The sequence below is a fragment of the Oryctolagus cuniculus genome, chromosome 3 (genome assembly GCF_051225735.1).
Source record: "Oryctolagus cuniculus isolate XC-2025 breed Fujian yellow rabbit chromosome 3, ASM5122573v1, whole genome shotgun sequence".
In the NCBI taxonomy this organism is placed as follows: Eukaryota; Metazoa; Chordata; class Mammalia; order Lagomorpha; family Leporidae; genus Oryctolagus; species Oryctolagus cuniculus.
The window spans coordinates 153262479-153283225 of NC_142869.1; the positions used below are offsets into that span (position 1 = coordinate 153262479).

The window sequence follows — 20747 nt, forward strand, 5'->3', positions numbered from 1 at the left end:
GCCCCGGCGGTCCACGCCTGGCCTTGTCCTCCGCGGCTGCTCTCTCGGACTCGGCTGAGGTGGTGGAAGGAAGCCAGGGGGCGTCCAGCCCTGCTCACTCCATCCCACTCCGAATCTTCCCGGGAGCCGCGGGATTGGGCCAAGAGTGGGAGGTACTCCCGGATCTGCCTTTCTTTGCAGATCCTTGCAACTCCCGCGAAGCGGCTCTCCAAACCTCGAGCATGTTTCCCACCCAGGAAATGTGGATGCAGCCCTCCCTCAAGGTAAGCGCTGGAACCCACCAGTGTGGGGAGCCTCTGCGCCCGCGGGGATCCAGCGGCGAAAGTGTGGACCAGGTGTAAGCCGGGTAGAACAATGTCAGGAAACCAGGTGCAGGACATGACGCCCAGGACGACCCCTCCCCACCCCTCAGCCACCAGCAGCCAGGTGATGGGGCCGCTAGGATCCCCAGTGCTGGCGCCGCGCCCACCGCGGGATGTCCACAGCTGGGCACGGGGCCGCTCCCACGGGGCCTCGGGCAGGCACGCGAACACACACACAATGGGCATCCCCACACCTGCTCGGCGACGGCCCCGCTCCCCCGGGGCCACCGAGCGGTGCCAGGCACCCCCGAGACACACGCTCAACGGCGCGCGCAGTGTGAGGGGCACAATGCGGGGGTCGCCTTCGCCAGGGAGCACACCCGACCCTCGACTCCGTCTCCAAAAGAGCACAGCAGAGGGAGTGGGCGTGAGGGTCACACGGGACGCACCCAGGGAGCCTTGAGACCGGGGCTGCCAGGGGTTGCAGCCAAAAGGGCTTCGAATGGACAGGAGGGACCCCCAACCCCGATGGCTGCCTCATCCCTCTGACGCCGGCTCCTGGCCATGAAGGCACCCTAGGGAGGGCGCACCCCGAGGAAGGGACACCCTGGGGAGGGCGTCCGGAGGGGCCCGAATCATGGAACGCCTCGGGGGTCGTGGAGCCGGGTTCACCCTGGGCTCGGGCACCGCCCGCGATCCCCGTCTACACCAACCCCGCACCCGCCCGGGGAGCTCGGTTACCGCCGCCTCCGCCGCGGCTCCCGCCGCGTCCTCCGGGGCGCGGGACAAGTCGGGCTCGCAGCTCGCGCCGTCCGTCGCCATCTTCCTGCTCTAGCGGATCCGAATGCGAGCTCGGAGCGGCGGCTCCCGGCTCAGCCCCCTCGGCGCGGGCGGCGCTTAACCCGCTGCTGTCCGGGGAGCCGAGCGGCTCCTCCTCCCCGCGCCGCCGCCGCAGCGGCCCCGCCTCGCCCCGCCCCGCGCCCGCCTCCCGGGGTGCAGGAGAAATGGGCGCACGAGCCGGCCGGGGCCTGGCCTGCGCGCCGCAGGCGAACCGCAGGCCCCAGGAGAGGCGAGGGGAAGCGAGCGCCGAGGGGGAGTCCGGCGAAGCCCCAGCGAGCCGGCCAGGGCGCAGACCGGACCGGATTAAACGTCAGGCCTCCAGGATCGGAATTTCCTTGTCGGATCTGGAGAATCCTTCCCCTTGGATCCCTGCATCCCGCCGCTCGGATCCGAAGGTGCCTCCTCCTGCAGTTTCTCCATGTCCCTGGCAGAGCAGCCCCTGGCTTTGTTTTATGCCGTCGTCGACTCTGCCCTGCTGCTCAAACCATCAACTCCCCGAGGACGCCGATGTGTGCCGTCGTCTCCTTGGGTTGCGCCTGCTCCTCTGCCCTAACCTTTCTGTACCGCCTCCCTTCCCAGGAGGGTGGGGACCGGCAGGTGCTTGTTCTTGGACCCTAAGTCTTGAGTTGATTTCAGAAAGGCTAACCAACAAGTGCTAAACATGCCGAAGCGTTTCAAAGGAAGCCCCCTCCCTGCTTTCGGAGAATGTAAAGGAATTAGTCGTCTCCGCGTGTGAGGATACAGGGGCGCACAAGACCCCCCCAAAAAAAAAGCCTTCGTGAAAATTGATTTTGCGGGAATTACAGGTTTCAGGAGATTTGTCAAGAGACGAACGAATTAGGTCCAAACGCTTGGTTTTCACTTGCTGCTTGCAATTCAGTATCTACCCTTTTCTAAGTCCCACCTTATCAAGACCATATGGTATAGCCCTCCCCAAAGCTCCAGATCTCTAAAAATGTGTTGAAAGCACAAAATCAAATCGAGGCATTCAAGCTGCGTCTCAAAGATGTGAGAAATCAAACCTGCTCGCAAACTCTGAGCTTGAAATTCTGCAAGATGAAGGACTGGAATGTTCAGTCCTAGGGTTACACATCAAAGCGCCCCCCCCCCCCCTTATTTAATGGCAGACTCCCAAGGAGAGATTTTGACACTTTAATTGCTCCACTTTCCAAATGGGATCCAAATAGGACACAAGCCAGGGCAGAGAAAGTCTTTTCTGCAAAGACCCTGACAGGGGTTGATGGATAAACTCTAAAAGGTTCCCTCCCAGGACAGAGGTCAAGAGAGAACTTTCACCTGGAACCCTGGGGTGAAGGGTGGGAGGCTCAGTAATCACTCCAGATTACCCAGCTAGCCAAGGTGCTCCTGTGTTTGTTTTCTCTGACTTCAATCCGATAGCTGCTGGCTCCCCTAGCCCTTTGTTTTCCATTCTATTCATTACACCACTTTCTTTTTATCAAATACTCTGACGCGGCTCAATAGTAGAACAACTAGATCAGGTATAGGATGAAAGAAAAGCATTTGATAGTGAAAGTGAGAGGCTAGACTGATAGTAAAAATGTAAAACTTGGAACCCAGAGTGAGACTTGATCTTTTCAAAATGCATTTTTATGCATCACAGGCAGTCAGTTTTATTGATTCTAATGTTGAATTGCTACATCCAAAAGTAACTGGGGGGGGGGGAGTGGGGAGAACAAACTCAATTTAGGGGTTATGAACTGGAGATATGAAGTAGTACCATCTCTGGGAAGAGCACCCCATTTATTCTATACATGCAGCTCAAGTGAAAAATCACTGGGAAGAAATAGCTTACATTAGCCTAAATACAATTAGGGAAGAATACTATCACAGAGGAAATAATCCCTGAGTGGCTGCTTCCCTCTCTCTTTTTTTTTTTTTTTTTTTTTCAAAATGAAAAAATCAGCAGGTACAAGAATCACAGGGCAGCCCAATTTCTAATTGCCAAAATGCAGGTCCTGGGAGGGGAAAATGGACAGTACTTTTTTTTTTTACCTTAAAATTACCACTTCTGAGGGTGTCCTAAGGGTCCCTCTGCCTGCACAAGGAGTTAACCCCATCCCCAGCAGCCTTGGCCCCAGGCTGCTTCTCTGCAGGAGGACACTTGCTGGTTTAAATTCTACCCAGAGAATTAGCCTTTGTTGCCATTGCAAATTAACTCTTTCTGAAATACTGTCTTCCCACAAAGACAGGATCTATTACCATCAAACCAACTAGATCTGAAAGAGTAGAAACTTGATGGCTGCAGAGATTGAATCTTTTGAAGTGTCATTAAACAGCTAAATAATAAGACATCTTAGGGCCAGAGTGAAAATTTCTGAAAGACTGGGTAAAAGAAGACAGAAACAGGAGTACAGCAAGAATGAAAAAAAAAAAAAAAAAAAAAAAACCTCTACAACAAAATGAGTCCTGGCTCTTCATCAGTGAATTCCTTTCAGCATTAAATGGAAGGACAGGTATTATATATATTGCAAATGGAAAAAAAAAACATTAGTCTTTTCTCCTTTGAACATAAAGATGATGTTGGTGACCCTTTGACCAAATACTTTGATACTAATTAATTTCCTAACCTACTAAAGATGTCCATGCTGAGCTTCCCTTTGAAGTTGTTGAAGCTGGGAATGCAGACAGTGCTTGCAGAGCCAAGTGGTTTTCTGTTAAACCATACCCTTGACCTCACCGGCCACATCCTTCAACCAACAAAACCCAAAACCCAGAGAGTTTTATGTAGTAACGCAACAGGATGCTTCCTCCCCAGTGAAAAGATAAAGGGACATCCATGTATTCAAAACAATCTCCTTTATGGGATCAGAGAATTCTTTGTTGCAGTCAAATGACAACATGGATGCTAATTCCAAAGAGCAAACCATATGTTATCATGTGTTAGTATTGCCAAACAACAAAATTACTGAGTAGCAAATCATTTCTGACTATACCCACAAACCTATAGTTATACAATTTAAACATTCCAACCCTTGCTTATCCTTGTCTGCACGTGGGAAACCAACCCAGGAAGTCCCAAACCTTGACCTCAAGAACTCTGTAACAAAGAATGCAGACTAGCTCCAAGTACTCTGTATCTATCGTGTATTTCTGAAACCAAGACAGTACCAGAAACCAGTTTTCAAATGACCTAACCATGTTTCTTCATCAGCAACTTGTCATTACCTACATGTGCTTTACTTGTGGATTTTACTCAGTAAATTCAATTCTAATCTACTTAGCCACTCTTGTCAACAACCTTTGGTTTTGAAAGACCTCTTTCACCAAATACAGTTGGTCTATGCCACAGGAATGCAAGCTAATTTAACCAAGGTAAAGCAAAACATAATTAGGAAATGACATCTGCTCTGTAGGAAGCAAACCAAAGCTAAATGTAAATAATTATTACAATCACTGAGCTCCTCCCTTTTAAACTTTATTTTCATTTTATTTGGAAGGCAGACAAAGGGAGACTCAATCTCCCATTTGTTGATTCCCTTCTCAAATGCCCAACAGCCAGGGCTGAGCTAGGCTGATGATCAGTTCCTGGGCCAGGAACTAATCTGAGTCGCCCCACACAGGTGGCAGGGATTCAGGTACTTGAGCTGTCATTTGCTGCCTCCAGGGTACCTAGTAGCAGGAAGTTGGAAGTGGAGCAGGGACTCATAACCCTGGCATTCCTCTACAGGATGTGAGCACAGCAGGCAGCTGTGCCAAATGCTCACCCAGAGCTTCTTTTAATATTACCTTTAACTGGGAACTATATCTTGTTATTCAATTGCTTAAGTGATGTACAAATACAAAATTAAATTGAAAGGTCAAAGGAACACTAAGAACATTATTCCCTTAGGGCTGGCACTGTGGCAAAGTGAATAAAGCTGTGATCTGTAGGGCCAACATCCCATATGGACTCTGGTTTGAATCCCAGTTACTCCGCTTCCAAGCTAGCTCCCTGCTAATGCACCTGGGAAAGCAATGGGAGATGGTCCAAGTACTTAGGCACCTACACCCATGTGGGAGACCCAGAAGAAGCTCCTGACTCCTGGCTTTGGATCAGCCCAGCTTTTGCTGTTGTGGCCATTTGGGGCGGGGGGAGAGTAGGTGAACCAGGAGATGGAAGATCTCTCTGTCCCCCTCCCCCTCTGTAACTCTACCTTTCCAATAAATAAATAAATCATAAAAAAAAGATCATCATCCCCCAGTCCAGTCACTCTTAAGAACACCAGCTGGGGCAGCTAAGTCAGAAGTGAAGTTGTCTTGCTTCAGTTCCATTGAGTGTTTCTTAAATTTAAAATCATTACTTGTTAGACTCTTATCTGCAGAAGTCATTGATAAGAGCAAGTTTTAGTGCAGAAGGATGTTTTAGCACAAAGCCATTATGGAAAAATAATTTTAACAAAAGAATCTGGCCCATTGCTGCCCCTCATCCACCTGAACTAGAAATGGATCTGAATATTTCCATGTATTCAGCCTCTTTAGCAACCCCACAATCCTGCAGTATATAGTTACTAGGCAACCACTAAGGCAGGGGTGTTTATACCATTAAGCATTAATTGTAGCAGAGCTTTATTTTTCTTAGAAAGTTTAAAAACTATATAAATAGTTGTGCAATAAGACCCTTCTTTTTTCTGATTAGAAGTGTGGAACCAGCTATAAAAGCAAAGCTGACATTTTTCTTTTCACTATGGAGTTATGTACTGTTTAATACAAAAGAAAATGTAGTGTTTGAAGAATTAAGAAACTAAAGATAAAATGCCTTTCAATTTTAATAGGTATGCAGATGGTATTGGTGAGGATCTATTTAGCAAACAAAAAGAACTACAAATGCATAACTCTCCCATGTAAAATTGTGCAATAAACCAATATATCAACATTCTCCATCCAATGATACTCACTTGTGGTATACTAAACTAGAGGAGTTTCAGATATCTTTGGGATTTTTTAGACATGAGTTTTTTCCTTACAATACCCAAAGTCTCATTTGGTGACAATTTTTCTATCAAGATTTTTTTTATAAAATCAGAATACTTGTGTGTATTTAAAACCCCATGGAAATGTGATAATATTTGAAAGGAAATAATATGAATATATATATGTATAATGAATTGTTTGATTAACCAGTAATTAGCATAATTTCTAATATTTATAAAATAACTTCATGGCTAGACTTGAAGGCTCGATTATATTTATGAATCAAGCAATAAAGAAAACAATGGTATAGCTCTTCTCAGCTGGGGAAAGGCAAAGTCAAAGGGAAACACTTCTGACCAATCAATATTAAGTTTTATTCTGGTAATCAAAGAAACACTTAACCCTGAATAATGTTTTATACTAACAATACAATAAATAACCATATATTGGCCATTATTATTAGGGACAACATCCCCTTTATCTTTACATAATCATTTAATACTCATGTTTGCTGAGTTTAAGCTTTAGCATCTTGATTGAGATACCTGCTCCACCATGTTTACAGCAGCACTGATCTCAATACCCAAAATGTACAATCAACCAAAATAGTCATCATCAAGTGACTGGATAAAGAACGTATAGTATATATACACACAATGATATACTGTTCAGCCATAAAAAAGAATGAGATCCTGTCATTTGCAGCAAAATGGATGCAACTGAAGGACTTCATGTTGAATGAAGGAAGCAAAACAGAAAAAGACAAATACTGCAAGCTCCTTTATATGTAGAAGCTAAAATAAAAAGAATCCTTAATCTAAACACAGAATATTGATTAGAGGTTAGGAGGAGTCAGAGGAATAAAGAGAGTTTTAATTAAAAAAAATAAAAGGGGCTGGCACTGTGACATAGTGAACTAAGCCTCTGCCTGCGGCACCAGCATCCCATATGAGTGCCAGTTCTAGTCCTGGCTGCTCCTCTTCCGATCCAGCTCTCTGCTATGGCCTGAGAAAGCAGTAGAAGACAGCCCAAGTGCTTGGGTCCCTGTACCCACATGGGAGACCCTGGCTTTGGCCTTGTGGCCATTTGGGGAGTGAACCAGTGGTTTTTAGAAGACCTTTCTCCATCTCTCCTTCTCTGTAACTCTACCACTCAAATGCTTAAATAAATAAATAAAAACAGGCAAAGCTGGGTGTGGTTCACTAATTGTGACAAAGATACGTGAAATGTTAATGGGGAAGTGAGGGAAGGGATATATGGAACTTTTTTTTCCAAAATATTTAGTTATTTATTTGAAAGGCAGAATTACATGAAGTGGGGGAGAGAGGGGGAGGGAGAAGGAGCAAGTTTCCATCTGTTGACTCATTCCCAGATGGCTACAACAGCCAGGGATGGCCCAGGCGCTTTATCCAGGTCCCCCACATGGGTACAGGGTCCGAAAGACTTCAGTCATCTTCCACTGCTTTCCCAGACACATTACTGGAGAGCTGAATCAGAAATGGAGCAACTGGGACTTGAACCAGCACCCGTAAGAGATGCTGGCATCTGAGGCAGTGCCTTAGACCACTGTGACACAATACCAGCCCCAGGTAACTTTTTGGATTACTACCTTAAAGTCCATTTCATAAATTTAGAACTATTCTTAAATATTTTTTTCAATAAATCAGTTGGGACATATTTTATCACTACTGTTCTCTCCTTTCAACATCTGCTTAGGACTTCAGCTCTCAGCCTCTACCTCTTGACCACCGCTCATCCAGGAAACATGATGGCATCTGCATCACAAGACACCTTTCCCTGATTGTCTTTCTTCCTGGATCAGCCCTCCAGCTCCCCATGATGCCCCTTGGAATGGCGGTGGAAACCCCAATCCCAGGATTTATAATTTGAGGTAATGGCAGGAGAGGAGTGGAACTGAACCTGCTCAAAATCCCTGTTTTAAGCAGTGGGTATAGGACCTCATAAACACCACATTGCATTCTCTGTAAACAATCATTTTTAAAGCCATAGAAACAAACACAATCATGGATTTGAACATGAAAGCTAAAGCAAAAATCTTCTAAAAGGAAAATATTTTCATGAAATGGTATAACAGAGCATACATTCTTAAGTTTAGGGGTGGGCATCTGGCACACTTGGGACACCCATATACCATATTGGAGTGCCCGTTCAAGTCGCTGTTCCTCTGCTTCCAATCTAGCTTCTCAGTTATACACACCCCAGGAAGAAGCAGATGATGGCCCAAGCACGTGGGTCCCTGCCACCCACATGGGAGACCTGGATTAACTTCTGAGCTTCTGGTTTCAGTCTGGTGCAGCCTCAGCTATTGTGGGCATTTGGGAAATGAACCAGTCGATAGAAGATATTGTTTCTGATGCTCTCTCTTCCTTTAAAATAAAAAAAATGTATTTTAACAATACATTCTGAATGCTAAAGTAACTTAATTCAGCCTTTCTCTTGTGTGTTTAGTAGCTTCTGTGTCCCATTTATGAACTGTTCTACATGGTCTTTGGCCTCCCAGAGAGTGGTGCTGTTTCCACCGGCTTCCTAGGTGTCTCATCTCACTATGCCCTGGTTAGAACTCAGTGTACAACTTGAGAAGATACAGTATGCAGATTTTTGGCTCTTTCTCTGAAATTTCTCCACAGGATTTCATCCCACAAGTCTGAAACACCAGGGTGACCCTTCAAACCTGACCTCTGTCCCATTAAAATTTATTATTCCCCAACTGCCCTCAAACCCTCCCAGTCCTTCTCTGGGGGTCACAGCTTTTATAGGCTGGCCTGCATTTGCAGTGTGCCAATGCCCCTGGATAGATGGGTTCTATAATGCTGTTCTACTATTTACATTTTAGTAGGAGAGTGGGCCCGGTCATGGCTTCTCTGTCATGACTGGAACTGGAAGCCACCTGTGCTCACTCCTAGAGAGTGTTTATAATGAACTTCCTAATGTGTGCTTGTGTAATTGGATCCTATCCAAGACCAAACTACTTTGTTTTTTTCAATTCTGGGAGTGGGAGTGAACCCAGCATGGACTCTTCAATGGCCACAGACAAATAGAGCCCAGACACCCAGCTGCTACAGTGTCTACAGTCAGAGGCCAAACACCACACTCCCAAAAAGATGACATTGTGGTGACACAAAGCAATACCATGAGCATGATCTACACCACCACTTTGTACGGCAACCTACCTCTCATTCCCAGGAGAGCCAGAGATACCTGGCTTCAGAAAACAAGCAAAGTTAGGGATTGAAAGGCAAGAAGGAGGAATGAACAGAGGGTGGCTTTGAGTTCTGCTTACTTAAGAGAGTGAGGGTTAAATTGGTGTGCTGTGTTGATGAAAGGCATCTCAAATGTCAAGATTCCAGAAGACATTGGGAACTTTTAGGCATAGTCTCCAGACTTCAAGATCAAAGATGGGTGAGCCTGTCGGAACACTGACTCCATGTCTGCAATATCTGACAGGAAGCCCTGCACATGACAAGCAGTCAATCAATATTCAAATTAATTGAATGGGACTGATGTATGGATAGAAGGAAAGATAGATATATAAGTGGGTCGAGTAAACATTACCGATTCTTTACTCTTTGTCATGGGATCTTTAGCATTGTGGGAAAGCCTATGGATTCATTTTCAGAAAAAGGTTTTAAATGCATGAAAGTACACAAAATTATAAGGGAATTGTTTCTATTAAGATTCAGGAATGGGCTGGTGCCATGGCTCACTAGGCTAATCCTCTGCCTGTGGTGCTGGCACCCCAGGTTCTAGTCCTGGTTGGGGTGCTGGATTCTGTCCCGGTTGCTCCTTTTATATATAGTCCAGCTCTCTGCTGTGGCTCAGAAGTGCAGTGGAGGATGGCCCAGGTCCTTGGGCCCTGCACCCGCATGGGAGACCAGGAGGAAGCACCTGGCTCCTGGCTTCAGATCGGCGCAGCACACCAGCTGCAACCCGCCGGCCATAGCGGCCACTTGGGGGTGAAGCAACAGAAAAAGGAAGACCTTTCTCTGTCTCTCTCACTAACTCTGCCTGTCAAAAAAGAGATTCAGTGATGGGGTCAGCGTTGTGACATAGCAAGCAGGTAAAGCTGCAGCCTGCAATACTGGCATCCCACATGGGGGCCAGTTCATGTCCCAGTTGCTCCACTTCTGATCCAGCTCCCTGCTAATGCACCTGCGAAAGCAATGGAAGATGGTCCAAGTGTTTGAGCCCCTACTACCCACTTGGAAGGCCTGGATGAAGTTCCTGGCTTCAGCCTGGCCCAGTTCTAGCTGGTGCAGCCTTCTGGGGAGTGAACCAACTGATGGGACATCTGTCTCTCCCTCTGTCTATAATGCTGGCTTTCAAACAAATAATTTTTAAAATAAAAGATCCAGTGATCAAAATTCTGCATATAAGAAGCAAATGTATAGTGTTATAAATGATTCTTTGGTAGCACTATAAATAAGATAGGGTTGTAAGCCCCAAAATGGATGTACAACATTTTTTAATGAGTGTGAAATGTATTTTGAATTCCCTATAACAATTATGTGAAGATTTTAAAGTGTCTAAAATTTCTGTTGTGACAATCACAAGCACTGCCAGGTCCATTGTGGCCTGTTGCCTAAATTCATAATTGAAATAAATGCTACCACTGAGAGGTTAGTGAACTTGAAAATACAATTTTTTGTTCATTAAAAAAGTTCTCACTTTTGAGGCCAGTATTGTAGCACAGCAGGTTAAGCTGCCACCTATGATACCAGTGTTCCAAATAAAAGCACCGGTTTGAATCCTGCTGTCCCACTTCAGATCCAGCTTCCTGCTTAAGTTCCTGGGAAATCGGCAGATGATGGCTCAAGTACTCAGGCCTCTGCCACCAGGTGAATACTTGAATGGAATTCTGGACTCCTGGCCTCAGCCTGAACCAGCTCTGGCCATTGAAGCCCTATGGGCAGTGAACCAACACTTGGAAGAACTTCCTTACTCTCCTATCACTCTGAGTTTTAAAATAAATAATTTTTAAAAGTTCATGTTTTTAATAAGAAGCCATGGCTTTTAAATTTACGTGTTAAATATCTTTATTAATTGATTTACTATGAAGGATTAAAACTTAGATGAGATAGCCCTAGTAGGGTATGGTAAGAAGACAAGTTTAAAGATCAACCAATGCCAAATACCCAAACCAAACAACACTGTTCAGGTCACTTACTGTAAAGATTAAGTGCATGGTTACATGGTTAAGAGCCTCTTTCTAGCAATGGGACCATGGGCAAGAACTCTTTGTGATCTCTTCAATTAAAGGGCAGTCATAATGGTTCTTGCCTCTACAAGACTGTCAAGAGAATAAAATTAATTCAATAAGGCACTTGGCTACCAGTAAACTTCCCAATAGCACTTATTTTTAGGCTCTTCATTTACCTATGAAAGAATGAATGGGGGCAGGGAGGGAGGAAGAAAGGGAATATATATATATATATATATATATATTCCCTATTTTTTTTTTTTTTTTGACAGGCAGAGTGGATAGTGACAGAGAGACAGAGAGAAAGGTCTTCCTTTTGCCATTGGTTCACCCTCCAATGGCCGCCATGGCTGGCGCGCTGCGGCCGGTGCACCGCACTGACCCGAAGGCAGGAGCCAGGTGCTTCTCCTGGTCTCCCATGGGGTGCAGGGCCCAAGCACTTGGGCCATCCTCCACTGCCTTCCCCGGGCCACAGCAGAGAGCTGGCCTGGAAGAGGGGCAACCGGGAAAGAATCCGGCATCCCGACCGGGACTGGTGTGCTGGCGCCGCTTGGTGGAGGATTAGTCTATTGAGCCGTGGCGCCGGCCAGGGAATATATTTTATTCTTAGAATTTTATCTATGAACTATATTGAATCTGTTAAAAACTAGTTAGGAATTTACAACTAAAAAGAATTAATGATTACCCTAATAAATATGGACTTTCACAGAGAATTTTTGGAACTTAATGAAATGATTCTACAATTACACAATACTCTTAACAAAACTATTCAAATACATTTTTAATTTTAAACCAAATATTCCATGGTTTTAGATTAAATATTAAAACTCTCAAATGCTTTCAAAAGTCTTAGAAAAACTTGAGAAGGGTCACATAAATTAGAAGGTCAAATTGGTTGTTGCTTTATTTAGGGCATGCCTTTTTTTTTTTTTTTTTAAATGAGGAAATAAGACTTAAGTAAATAGTACATAGTAATGTTTTACAAATGCAACCAGGGAAGCCTGCATTGTGGTACAGTGAGTTGAAACACAACTTGGGAGTGCTGGTTTGAGTCTTAGCTACTCTGCTTTTGATCCACTCCCTGCTAATGGACATGGGAGGCAGCAGATAATTATTCAAGTACTTGAGTGCTTGTTCTTCCTGTAGAAGACTCAGATGGAGTTGTTGACTCCTGGCTTTGGCCTGGCCCTAGCTATTGAGGCCATTTGGAAATGAACTGGAAGGTGGAAGATCTTGTTCTCTGTCACCCAGCCTTTCAAATAAGTAAATAATACTGGGAGTTGCAGGCATTTGGCCTAGAGGTTAAGATGCTGGGTAAGACATTCACGCCCCCTATCAGTGTGCTTGGGTTTGATTCTCAGTTCTGGCTACCAATGTCAGTTTTCTGCTAATGTAGACTCTGGAAGACAATGGTGAGGATTCCAGAAACTGTTTCTGTCACCCACATGGGAGAATGATATTGAGTTCCCAGTTCCCAGCTTTAGCCCTGGCCCAACTCTAACCACTGCATGCCTTTGGGGAGTGAACTGGTGGATAGTGGCTCTTTCTGCCTGTCTCTGAAATAAACAGAAAAGCAACTTAAAAAGTGTGTGTGTGTGTGTGTGTGTGTGTGTGTGTGTGTGTGTGAAGGGAATAGGTGTTTGGCACAGTGGTTAATGTGGAGGCTTGCACCCGGGTACTGGGAAAGTCCCAGTGCTAAGGACAGTACAGGCTCTTGAGCTCCACTCACAAATGCAAATCACATACCAGAGAGATCCTGGTGGACCAAGGGAATCTCGCCCTGAGAAGGCACTGCGGTTACAGGTATGCTTCTTGGATTGTAGTCCATGTTGCTGCAGTCTCTGGCTGTCTTGCCCACTGCTCCCTTGCAGTGGATGGCAGCAGTAGTCAGCTATCAGCTGTCCTACCTGTTCACTGCTCTTCTGTGGCATTTTCAATACATCTAACTCTGCATACTTCATCTGATTGCTCTGGTGATTTAACATCTACAACACTGGCCTCAATTGTGCACTTGCTGTGACAGTTAAGACTCCAGTTGGGGAATCTCTGCGTCTCCTATCCAAGTGCTGAGGTTCAAATCCTGATTCTGCTAACATGCACCCTGGGAGGTAGTAGGTAATGGCTCAGGCAGTGGGATCCTTGCCACTCATATGGAAAACCAAGACTGAGTTCCTGGCTTCTGGCTTTGGGCTCCAGCCTTTGGCTGTTGGTGGCATTTAGGGGAGTAAACCAGCAGATGAGGGCTCCCCATCTCTATCTTTCAAATAAGAAAGATTATTTTAAAAATATATGTATGTATACATATGTATTTTACTAGGGGTCATATATATCTGGAGTCATGGACTCTTAACTAATCCAGGATGTTAAATTAAAGTAATGGGCTAACTCCAGTAAGTAGACATGTTTTATGATTCATAAAATGTCCTTTTTGTAGAAAGGATTTATTTACTTATTTATATATTTGAAAGGCAGAGTGCAGAGGCAGAGGGAGGGATGGAGAGAGAAATTTTTTTTTTGATCTGCTGACTCACTCCCTAAGTAGCCTTAACAGCCAGGGCTGGGCCAGGCTAAGCCAAGATTCAAGAACTTAACCTGCGTCTCCTGCATGGGTGGCAGGGATCTGTGTACTTGGGTCATGATCCACTTTTTTTTTTTTTTCCCTAGCCACATTAGCCTGTGCAGGAGTTGGACTGGAAGTGGAACAGCTGGGACTCAAACCAGGACTGATACAGGATGCCAGTGTTGCAAGCAGCAGTTTAACGTGCCGCACCACAATGCCGGCCCACAATAATTTTTTTAAAAAAGGAAAGAGGCAAATATAAAACTTCACCTTTCCAACATCAAGAATTCAGAAGATCATAAACCCATGCCGACTTGAGTCAGGCAGGACCTCTCTAGCTGGCTGGAATCTGCACATGCCCTGTTTCACTTTAATTGCTTATTTCTCATAACCACATTGCTTGCTTGTCTTCTGTAAGGTTTTAAATTTCATGATCCCTAATGCATAACATTGTAGCTTATGTGATTCTAGTAAGATTGAATTCATATTAATCATTTTAACTAAAAAATAAGAAACTTGGATTTAAAAATAGGTCTACATCTTGATGGAATAGGTGTGTTTTTATTCATTGACAAGAATGCAGGTAATAAGTTTTCTGAAAATGTTTGATACAAGCATATGTTCAAGGATCAAATTCATCATTTGGTATCCCATAAATCACTTTTTTTTTTGACAGGCAGAGTGGAAAGTAAGAGAGAGAGAGAGACAGAGAGAAAGGTCTTCCTTTGCCATTGGTTCACCCTCCAATGCCCGCAATGGCCAGCGCGCTGCGGCCGGCACACCACACTGATCCGATGGCAGGAGCCAGGTGTTTATCCTGGTCTCCCATGGGGTGCAGGGCCCAAGCACTTGGGCCATCCTCCACTGCACTCGCTGGCCACAGCAGAGAGCAGGCCTGGAAGAGGGGCAACTGGGACAGAATCCGGCGCCCCGACCAAGACTAGAACCCGGTGTGCTGGTGCCGCAAGGCAGAGGATTAGCCTAGTGAGCTGCGGCGCCGGCTCCCACAAATGACTTTTACATCAAGCAGCTCACCTGTAGAATAAGAAGGTACAGACTTGAAGCAGTGTGGGTACCTTGGTGCTTCTCAGAAATGTCTCCACATCTTAGCTTGTTAGATGCTATCTTGAAGTATGTCAAAAGCATTTTGTGACTAATAAGAGGCATAGCACTAAAGCTTACATTTTTTTTTTTTTGGTGTATGTATGGGGTTATTGAAAATGTGATCAAATTTCTCTCACTCAGCTTGTGCTACTGTAACAAAGTACTATAGACGGGGTGGTTTAAATAACAGAATTTTATTTCTCACAGTTCTAGAGGATGGAAGTCCAAAACCAAGATGGTAACTGATGGAAGGTGGGGGAGAAGAAGGGAGAAAGGGAGGGAGGGAGAGGGAGGGGAAGATAGGGAGAGGGAAGGATAGACATTTTCCTTTTCTGCCACTAATCCCAATGTGAAGACCCCACTTTCACAACTTAGTTTAACCTTAATTACTTCCCCAAATCTCCATTAATATGAACAAGTTCCTGAATACTAAGAGCTCCAGAAGTAGCATCATGAACTTGAACTGCCTTCCAGCCCTCTGCTGAACAGTTCTTTCATAGGGACACTGGCAGCCTCACCATTAGAAAACCCTAATGTCCCCATGGTCAGACCATGGGAGAATTTCTGTCACATTTTTACAAGTCTCTGAGATCTGCCTTCATTAAGGAAATATCTCCAGGGTCAATCCATTGAAGGAGTTTCTCTTTCCCTCATTAGCATTTTTTGACTGAAATTTTCCCTGTCAGAACACATCAAGATACCATGGTGATGACTGCTATAGAAATGCTAGATTTAGACAGAAATTAATTCTGTTTTCTGCTATCTTTGTTCTGTTGGCCTAAATCAAGTCCTTGCCAGTCATAAGACTGAAAATGACCCCATCCCCAAACATCTTGACTACTCTCTGATCCAGAGCCTTAAACTCCCATTTCCTAAGGCCTTTGTAAAGTTGCGTTTAAAATTAAGTCATAGCCTAACATTACCTTGGACACAGGTAAACTAGGATAGCATCAGCAGATTTTTTCCTTTGTTAACTATGGGATTATCCACTAGAATCTAGATCAAAGAATCCTTAACTCACATTATTTCAAGAGTCAGGTATGTAGGATATCTGAGGAAGACTGGTTAGGGAGTAAGACAGTGACCGAGACTTGAGCCAACTGGAGTGCACAGGATCTGTCCAGCAAAAAGGGAAAAAAATCCTTCAAATTAAGTCAAGAAACAGAGACCTCATGATGTAAAAACTTCTCATTTTTCATAAGAAGGGAGAAAACAAATGTGTACATGAAATTTCCCATTTTAAAGATATCTATAAGTCAAATCTGTTCATGACTGCCAGTTTGCAACCTGTGATAATGGATGCCTCAAATCCAGGAATTATCATTCCCTAGCCTTATTACATAGGAAAATGGGAACATGATAGATATGTAGATTCTACCAAGTAAGTTCCTTGTAGAGCCTGAAGTGTGCTTATTTTCATAATTTGTCCAAGGATATCATCTGGTGATCACTCAGGGACCACGTTTTGGAACATGCTGATCAAGACATCAAGGTACTCCCAAGCTCATGTCCATCCTGTGTCCCCTGGTCCTCACACATTAGCAAGTGCAGGAAGTTTCAAGAGTGAGTAATTTTTTTTTCTTATCCTAGTGTTATATAATAACACCAGTAGGTGTTTCATAAACATTGTATTAACTCATTTCCATTTACTTATCTTCAATTAGCAAGTTCCCTAAGATAAATGATACTAAGGAAATATAGAAAAAAATGATACTAAGGAAATATAGAAAAATAAATTCATATTGGTATATACAGAAAGCAAGGGAAGATTTCAGCACATGTACATTGTGTGGAAGGAGAGGCTTGAGTGAGTGGTCTACAGTAGTAACTGACCTCATGATACCAAAAAGATGTCAAAGGCATTGGGAAATATTTAAAGGTATAAAATAATTCTTATTGTTTTACCATAATAGCAAGTTTCATTTGGTGGAAAACAATTATTTCCTGAAACTGAAGCAATAATCATTCATCTCCAAGTCTTTTAACTTGTCAGTATTATGGAGGTTAGCAAACTTCATGTATGAATGAAGGATGAAGAGTAATACAAATCTCTCAGTCAAAATACAATAAATATTGACATTTAAGTTCTAACTCTACATTTCCCTAAGCTCAATTTCCCATATAACTTTCTTATATATTTCTCTAATTATCTTTAGAGTGAATCACAAAATTTCGCTTATTAAAAATAAATGTGCAACAATACTTTCTACTTCTCAGGAGAGAGGTGGTGAATTTTTAATCAATGTTGATTTTAGAACAATATTATGAAGGCTATTTAAAATAGAGGTTTTTTTTTTCAAATTAATTATGTTGAGGGCCAGCAGAGTAAAAGTAGCAAGAAAAGGATTTAACAGAAAGAACACACAAATACTTTCAGTATCTTCTTACTAATTATAAGAACTTCATCCTCTACCCTCTTCCTTGCACAGAAACTACATGAGTCTGCTTCACATCCTCCTTGTCTCCAGGACCTGGCTGTGGGATCCTATGAAGCTTTCATAAATCCAAAGTGTGTCTCTCACCTCTGATAGCTCTATCCTAGCTATTAGTTGGTTGGAATCCATCCTATTTTGCCATGTGATATTACTTGAGCATTCCAATATAAGAGCTGACAAACCTTTTGAGCAAAGTGCAAGGTAGCAGATAATTTAGACTTGTGGACTAAACAGTCTTTGTTGGAACTATTCAACTCTGCTGTTGTAATATCAGAGCAGAAATATGTATATATATATAAATTATGGGGTGTGGCAGCATCCCAATAAAACTTTACTCATAAAGAGAGGTATTAGGCCAGATTTGTCCTGGGAACCATATATTGTCTAGTCCTATCATAACAAAATTCTAAACCTATTGCATTATTTACAATAATACCACATCTTTCCAAATAGATTCTAAGTTCCTTGAAGACAGGAAAAATCTATAATCTGTTTTTACAACACATGTAGAACTTAGTCACAATTTCTTGATCATTATCTAGGCACCACAAACATTAATTCATTGACTGTAAGCTAATAGATTTTTAGTGTGCATAGGGAAAATTCTCAAAGAGACAGTTTTCTTTTAATGGAAGGAACCTTGGCTGTTGTCCATCTTCTAACTTGATAGGTAAAATGACAGCATGAATGGACTTGGTAGTTTGGCTTTATAGTAGGTCATATATTATTCTCTCTAAACATAAATGCATCTCTGGTGATCCAACTTAATCAGTCTTCTGTTAACATCCAAAGAAAATAATTTGAGCTTCTATCTCATACAACCCTTGTATGTCCAGTGCCCTCCTCTATGTTTTAAAAGCTTTTCTAGATATATTTTCCCCTTACTTGCTGTTCTGAGCCTTTACTTTATTGGTGGACTTAACCTCAGATCAATCATGTCATGGTTTTCTTTTTTTTCTGTACTGTGGAAGTCTATTCTCAGCTTTTTGCTTAATAAAAAACTTCTTCACTTTTTAAACCCAATGCTCTTTTTGATAAATTTAAAAATCCACTCCTTCCCCCTGGCTGTGATTTAAAAATTTTTTCCTCCCAACTCTGCTGCAAGTCACCAACATTTGTGTATTTTCAGCAGCTGAAAAAAGATGGTGGAATTTTACATTCAGGACTTTGAGTTACAAAGATAACTGTTTTTCAAAATATCACATCACATTATTATGCTAAGCATGCTTTTTTTTTTTTTTACTATAAACACCCTCTACTCATCGCCCTTACCTCCCAAGATTCTAATTCTCAACTCCAAAGCCAGAACTGCATGCCTCCCTGTTGAGAATCCTTGAGCCAAAAGATACTGAATATAGCTCCAACCCTGGCAGAAAACCCGGGGTAAATTTACAGAGTGAGAAGGCTCAAATTAGAGAGAACGGACGGATTATGGCAACATTCTGCTGCTTCTAGAGTCCTACACAAAGCAGGCAGCCAAATTTACAGAGTTCATTAGAGGAAAGTAAAGCATCCTGAGCACCCCTACTGACAAGATTTAATGCTTAAAGTGATCTCAGAGTATTGGCAAAATCAGGGATGTGAGACATCCAGCAAATGGCGATGAGGGCTCATCTAAGAAACCGCATGACAGTGATGGCAATATGGTGTGAGACTCCCGACTGGTTTAACGGAACTGAGGGGTAACAATAAAGAGGGCCCTGAACAAAGGTATTTTCTTAACTAGGTCTATCTAAGGATGATTATTAAATCTTTGTAGGACATACATTGGAAAAAAATATTACTACCCCACCATGTATCAGTTGTCAAGGAAGTGACAATGGAACAGAAATTTCATTCCATGTTGTAGGACCTCTGATTCTCAAGTAAGCCTCTTGCTATTTGTCAATGCATTGTAACAAAGCTTTCTGAACTGATAAATGTACTGGGTTATAACCTTAGACATTTAACAAGTTATGCATTATCTCCATGTACTGTTACATATTACTCTGAATATTTACCTTACATAAATACTAAGCTTCAACCAAAACACTATAACAGACTCTCTCAAGGCCTGCTATACAACAGAAGAGAAGTTCAGCAGAGGCATTGTCATGTGCTCTCTATGCGTGGTTTAATCACATAGGGAGAGAGCATTTTCAGATCACCAGGTAGTTCAGTTGTGATCATCGAACTAGTTCTGGTTACTCAGCTATAACTAGAAATGATGCTAAAGCTTCCAGGTCTAAACATGGGAAAAACTCCCTTACCCAGGGACTAGAAGTCAACAATTCCAGATGACAAAGCTACAAAATGGATCCGTGAGTCACTGCTGGACAAGAGACGACTGAGAGAGCTCCTGGAGTGAGAAACAATGCTCACTGTTTTATCCTGCTGAAATATGGGCAGTAGCTGTTTATCACAGCATTGCCACCTGATCCTAACTAATATGAAAGCTGACACTAAAAATGAATGGAGCCAGACTGAAATCCAGGAATTTTGATGTGAGATGTGGGGATCCTACGTGGCATCTTAACCACTACACCAAACGCCTTCTCCACATTTCTCTTCTAGATTTGAGAGACTTCTTGGCTCACAGAAGGAGGGGTGGGCTCCCCTTGACACACAGCTACCATAACTCAAATGTCTTATGGCATGGAAAAACTAGAATTCAGTTTTATGTCCTCCTCTCCACTACCAGCAGAGCTTAACTTCCTCAAACCCACAGACTTGTTGGGAACTGATCCCCAGCACTGTCGCCTTCTATTGGGCAATTTGTATGTTAACTGTGCCTATGTTGACGTGGTATCCCTTAAAAGAGTAATGGTTCCTTTTCTAGATTGTGGTTAGGTTGATAATTCTGCCCTTTCCATTTTATTTTTCTGAAAGTCAGGACTGTCATGAAATGTTGTTAGCCAACATGCTAAATATAAAATGCTAACCCTTGATCTAAATTTTCCCTGTTCAGAGGATCACATGAAAATTTCATAGGACTCCAGAGTAGATTTCTGATTGGGGTAGACTATTGCATAGGGTGGTTGAGAGTTGTGTATCCTGTTAGTGACTGTCTGCCCATGTCCTGCCTGAAGTACCATCATTATTTATCAATAGTGTAATTAATAATGCTGAATACAGTTTTTAAAAAACCAAGTGGAACTTTGCGGTCCTATCTTCTGCTAATTGATACACTTAACATTGCAACTAAAATGAAAGATTGAATTTGAGATAGAACATATAGTTACAGCACAAAAATATTTACTTGGCCATCTTAGGGGCTAATTATTTTGCTTAGTAGACTGTAAGAACTCTAAATCTGTAAACTACAGAGCGGGGTAGTTTCCTGATACTCTCTAAATATGTAGTTTAGCTGGAAATTCAGAACAGGTTTGGGTTCTTAA

The 20747-nt window shown here is 43.1% G+C and overlaps 1 protein-coding gene and 1 long non-coding RNA gene across 11 annotated transcripts in view; one reads left to right on the forward strand and one right to left on the reverse strand.

Annotated features, from left to right (window-relative positions):
• Nucleotides 1-20747, reverse strand: part of CTTNBP2 (cortactin binding protein 2) — a 219481-nt gene that overhangs the window by 191336 nt on the left and 7398 nt on the right. For 2 of the 9 annotated variants that reach the window (XR_016230706.1, XR_016230707.1), the window contains exon 1: nucleotides 1044-2665. The exons of 2 other annotated variants lie outside the window; for them this stretch is intronic. Coding sequence is in view for 4 of the 7 variants with exons in the window: in XM_008258173.5 (XP_008256395.3) it covers nucleotides 1044-1124 (81 nt within the window). In the remaining 3 variants the exon portion in view is untranslated. 9 annotated transcript variants of the gene reach the window in all.
• Nucleotides 93-17274, forward strand: LOC138849052 (uncharacterized). Of its 2 annotated transcripts, XR_016231737.1 has the most exons (4): nucleotides 125-263; nucleotides 7525-7642; nucleotides 7770-7944; nucleotides 16368-17274. It is a non-coding gene; the product is annotated as an uncharacterized LOC138849052 (long non-coding RNA). The 2 variants fall into 2 exon arrangements; XR_016231736.1 differs by lacking the exon at nucleotides 7525-7642 and having other exon boundaries at nucleotides 93-263.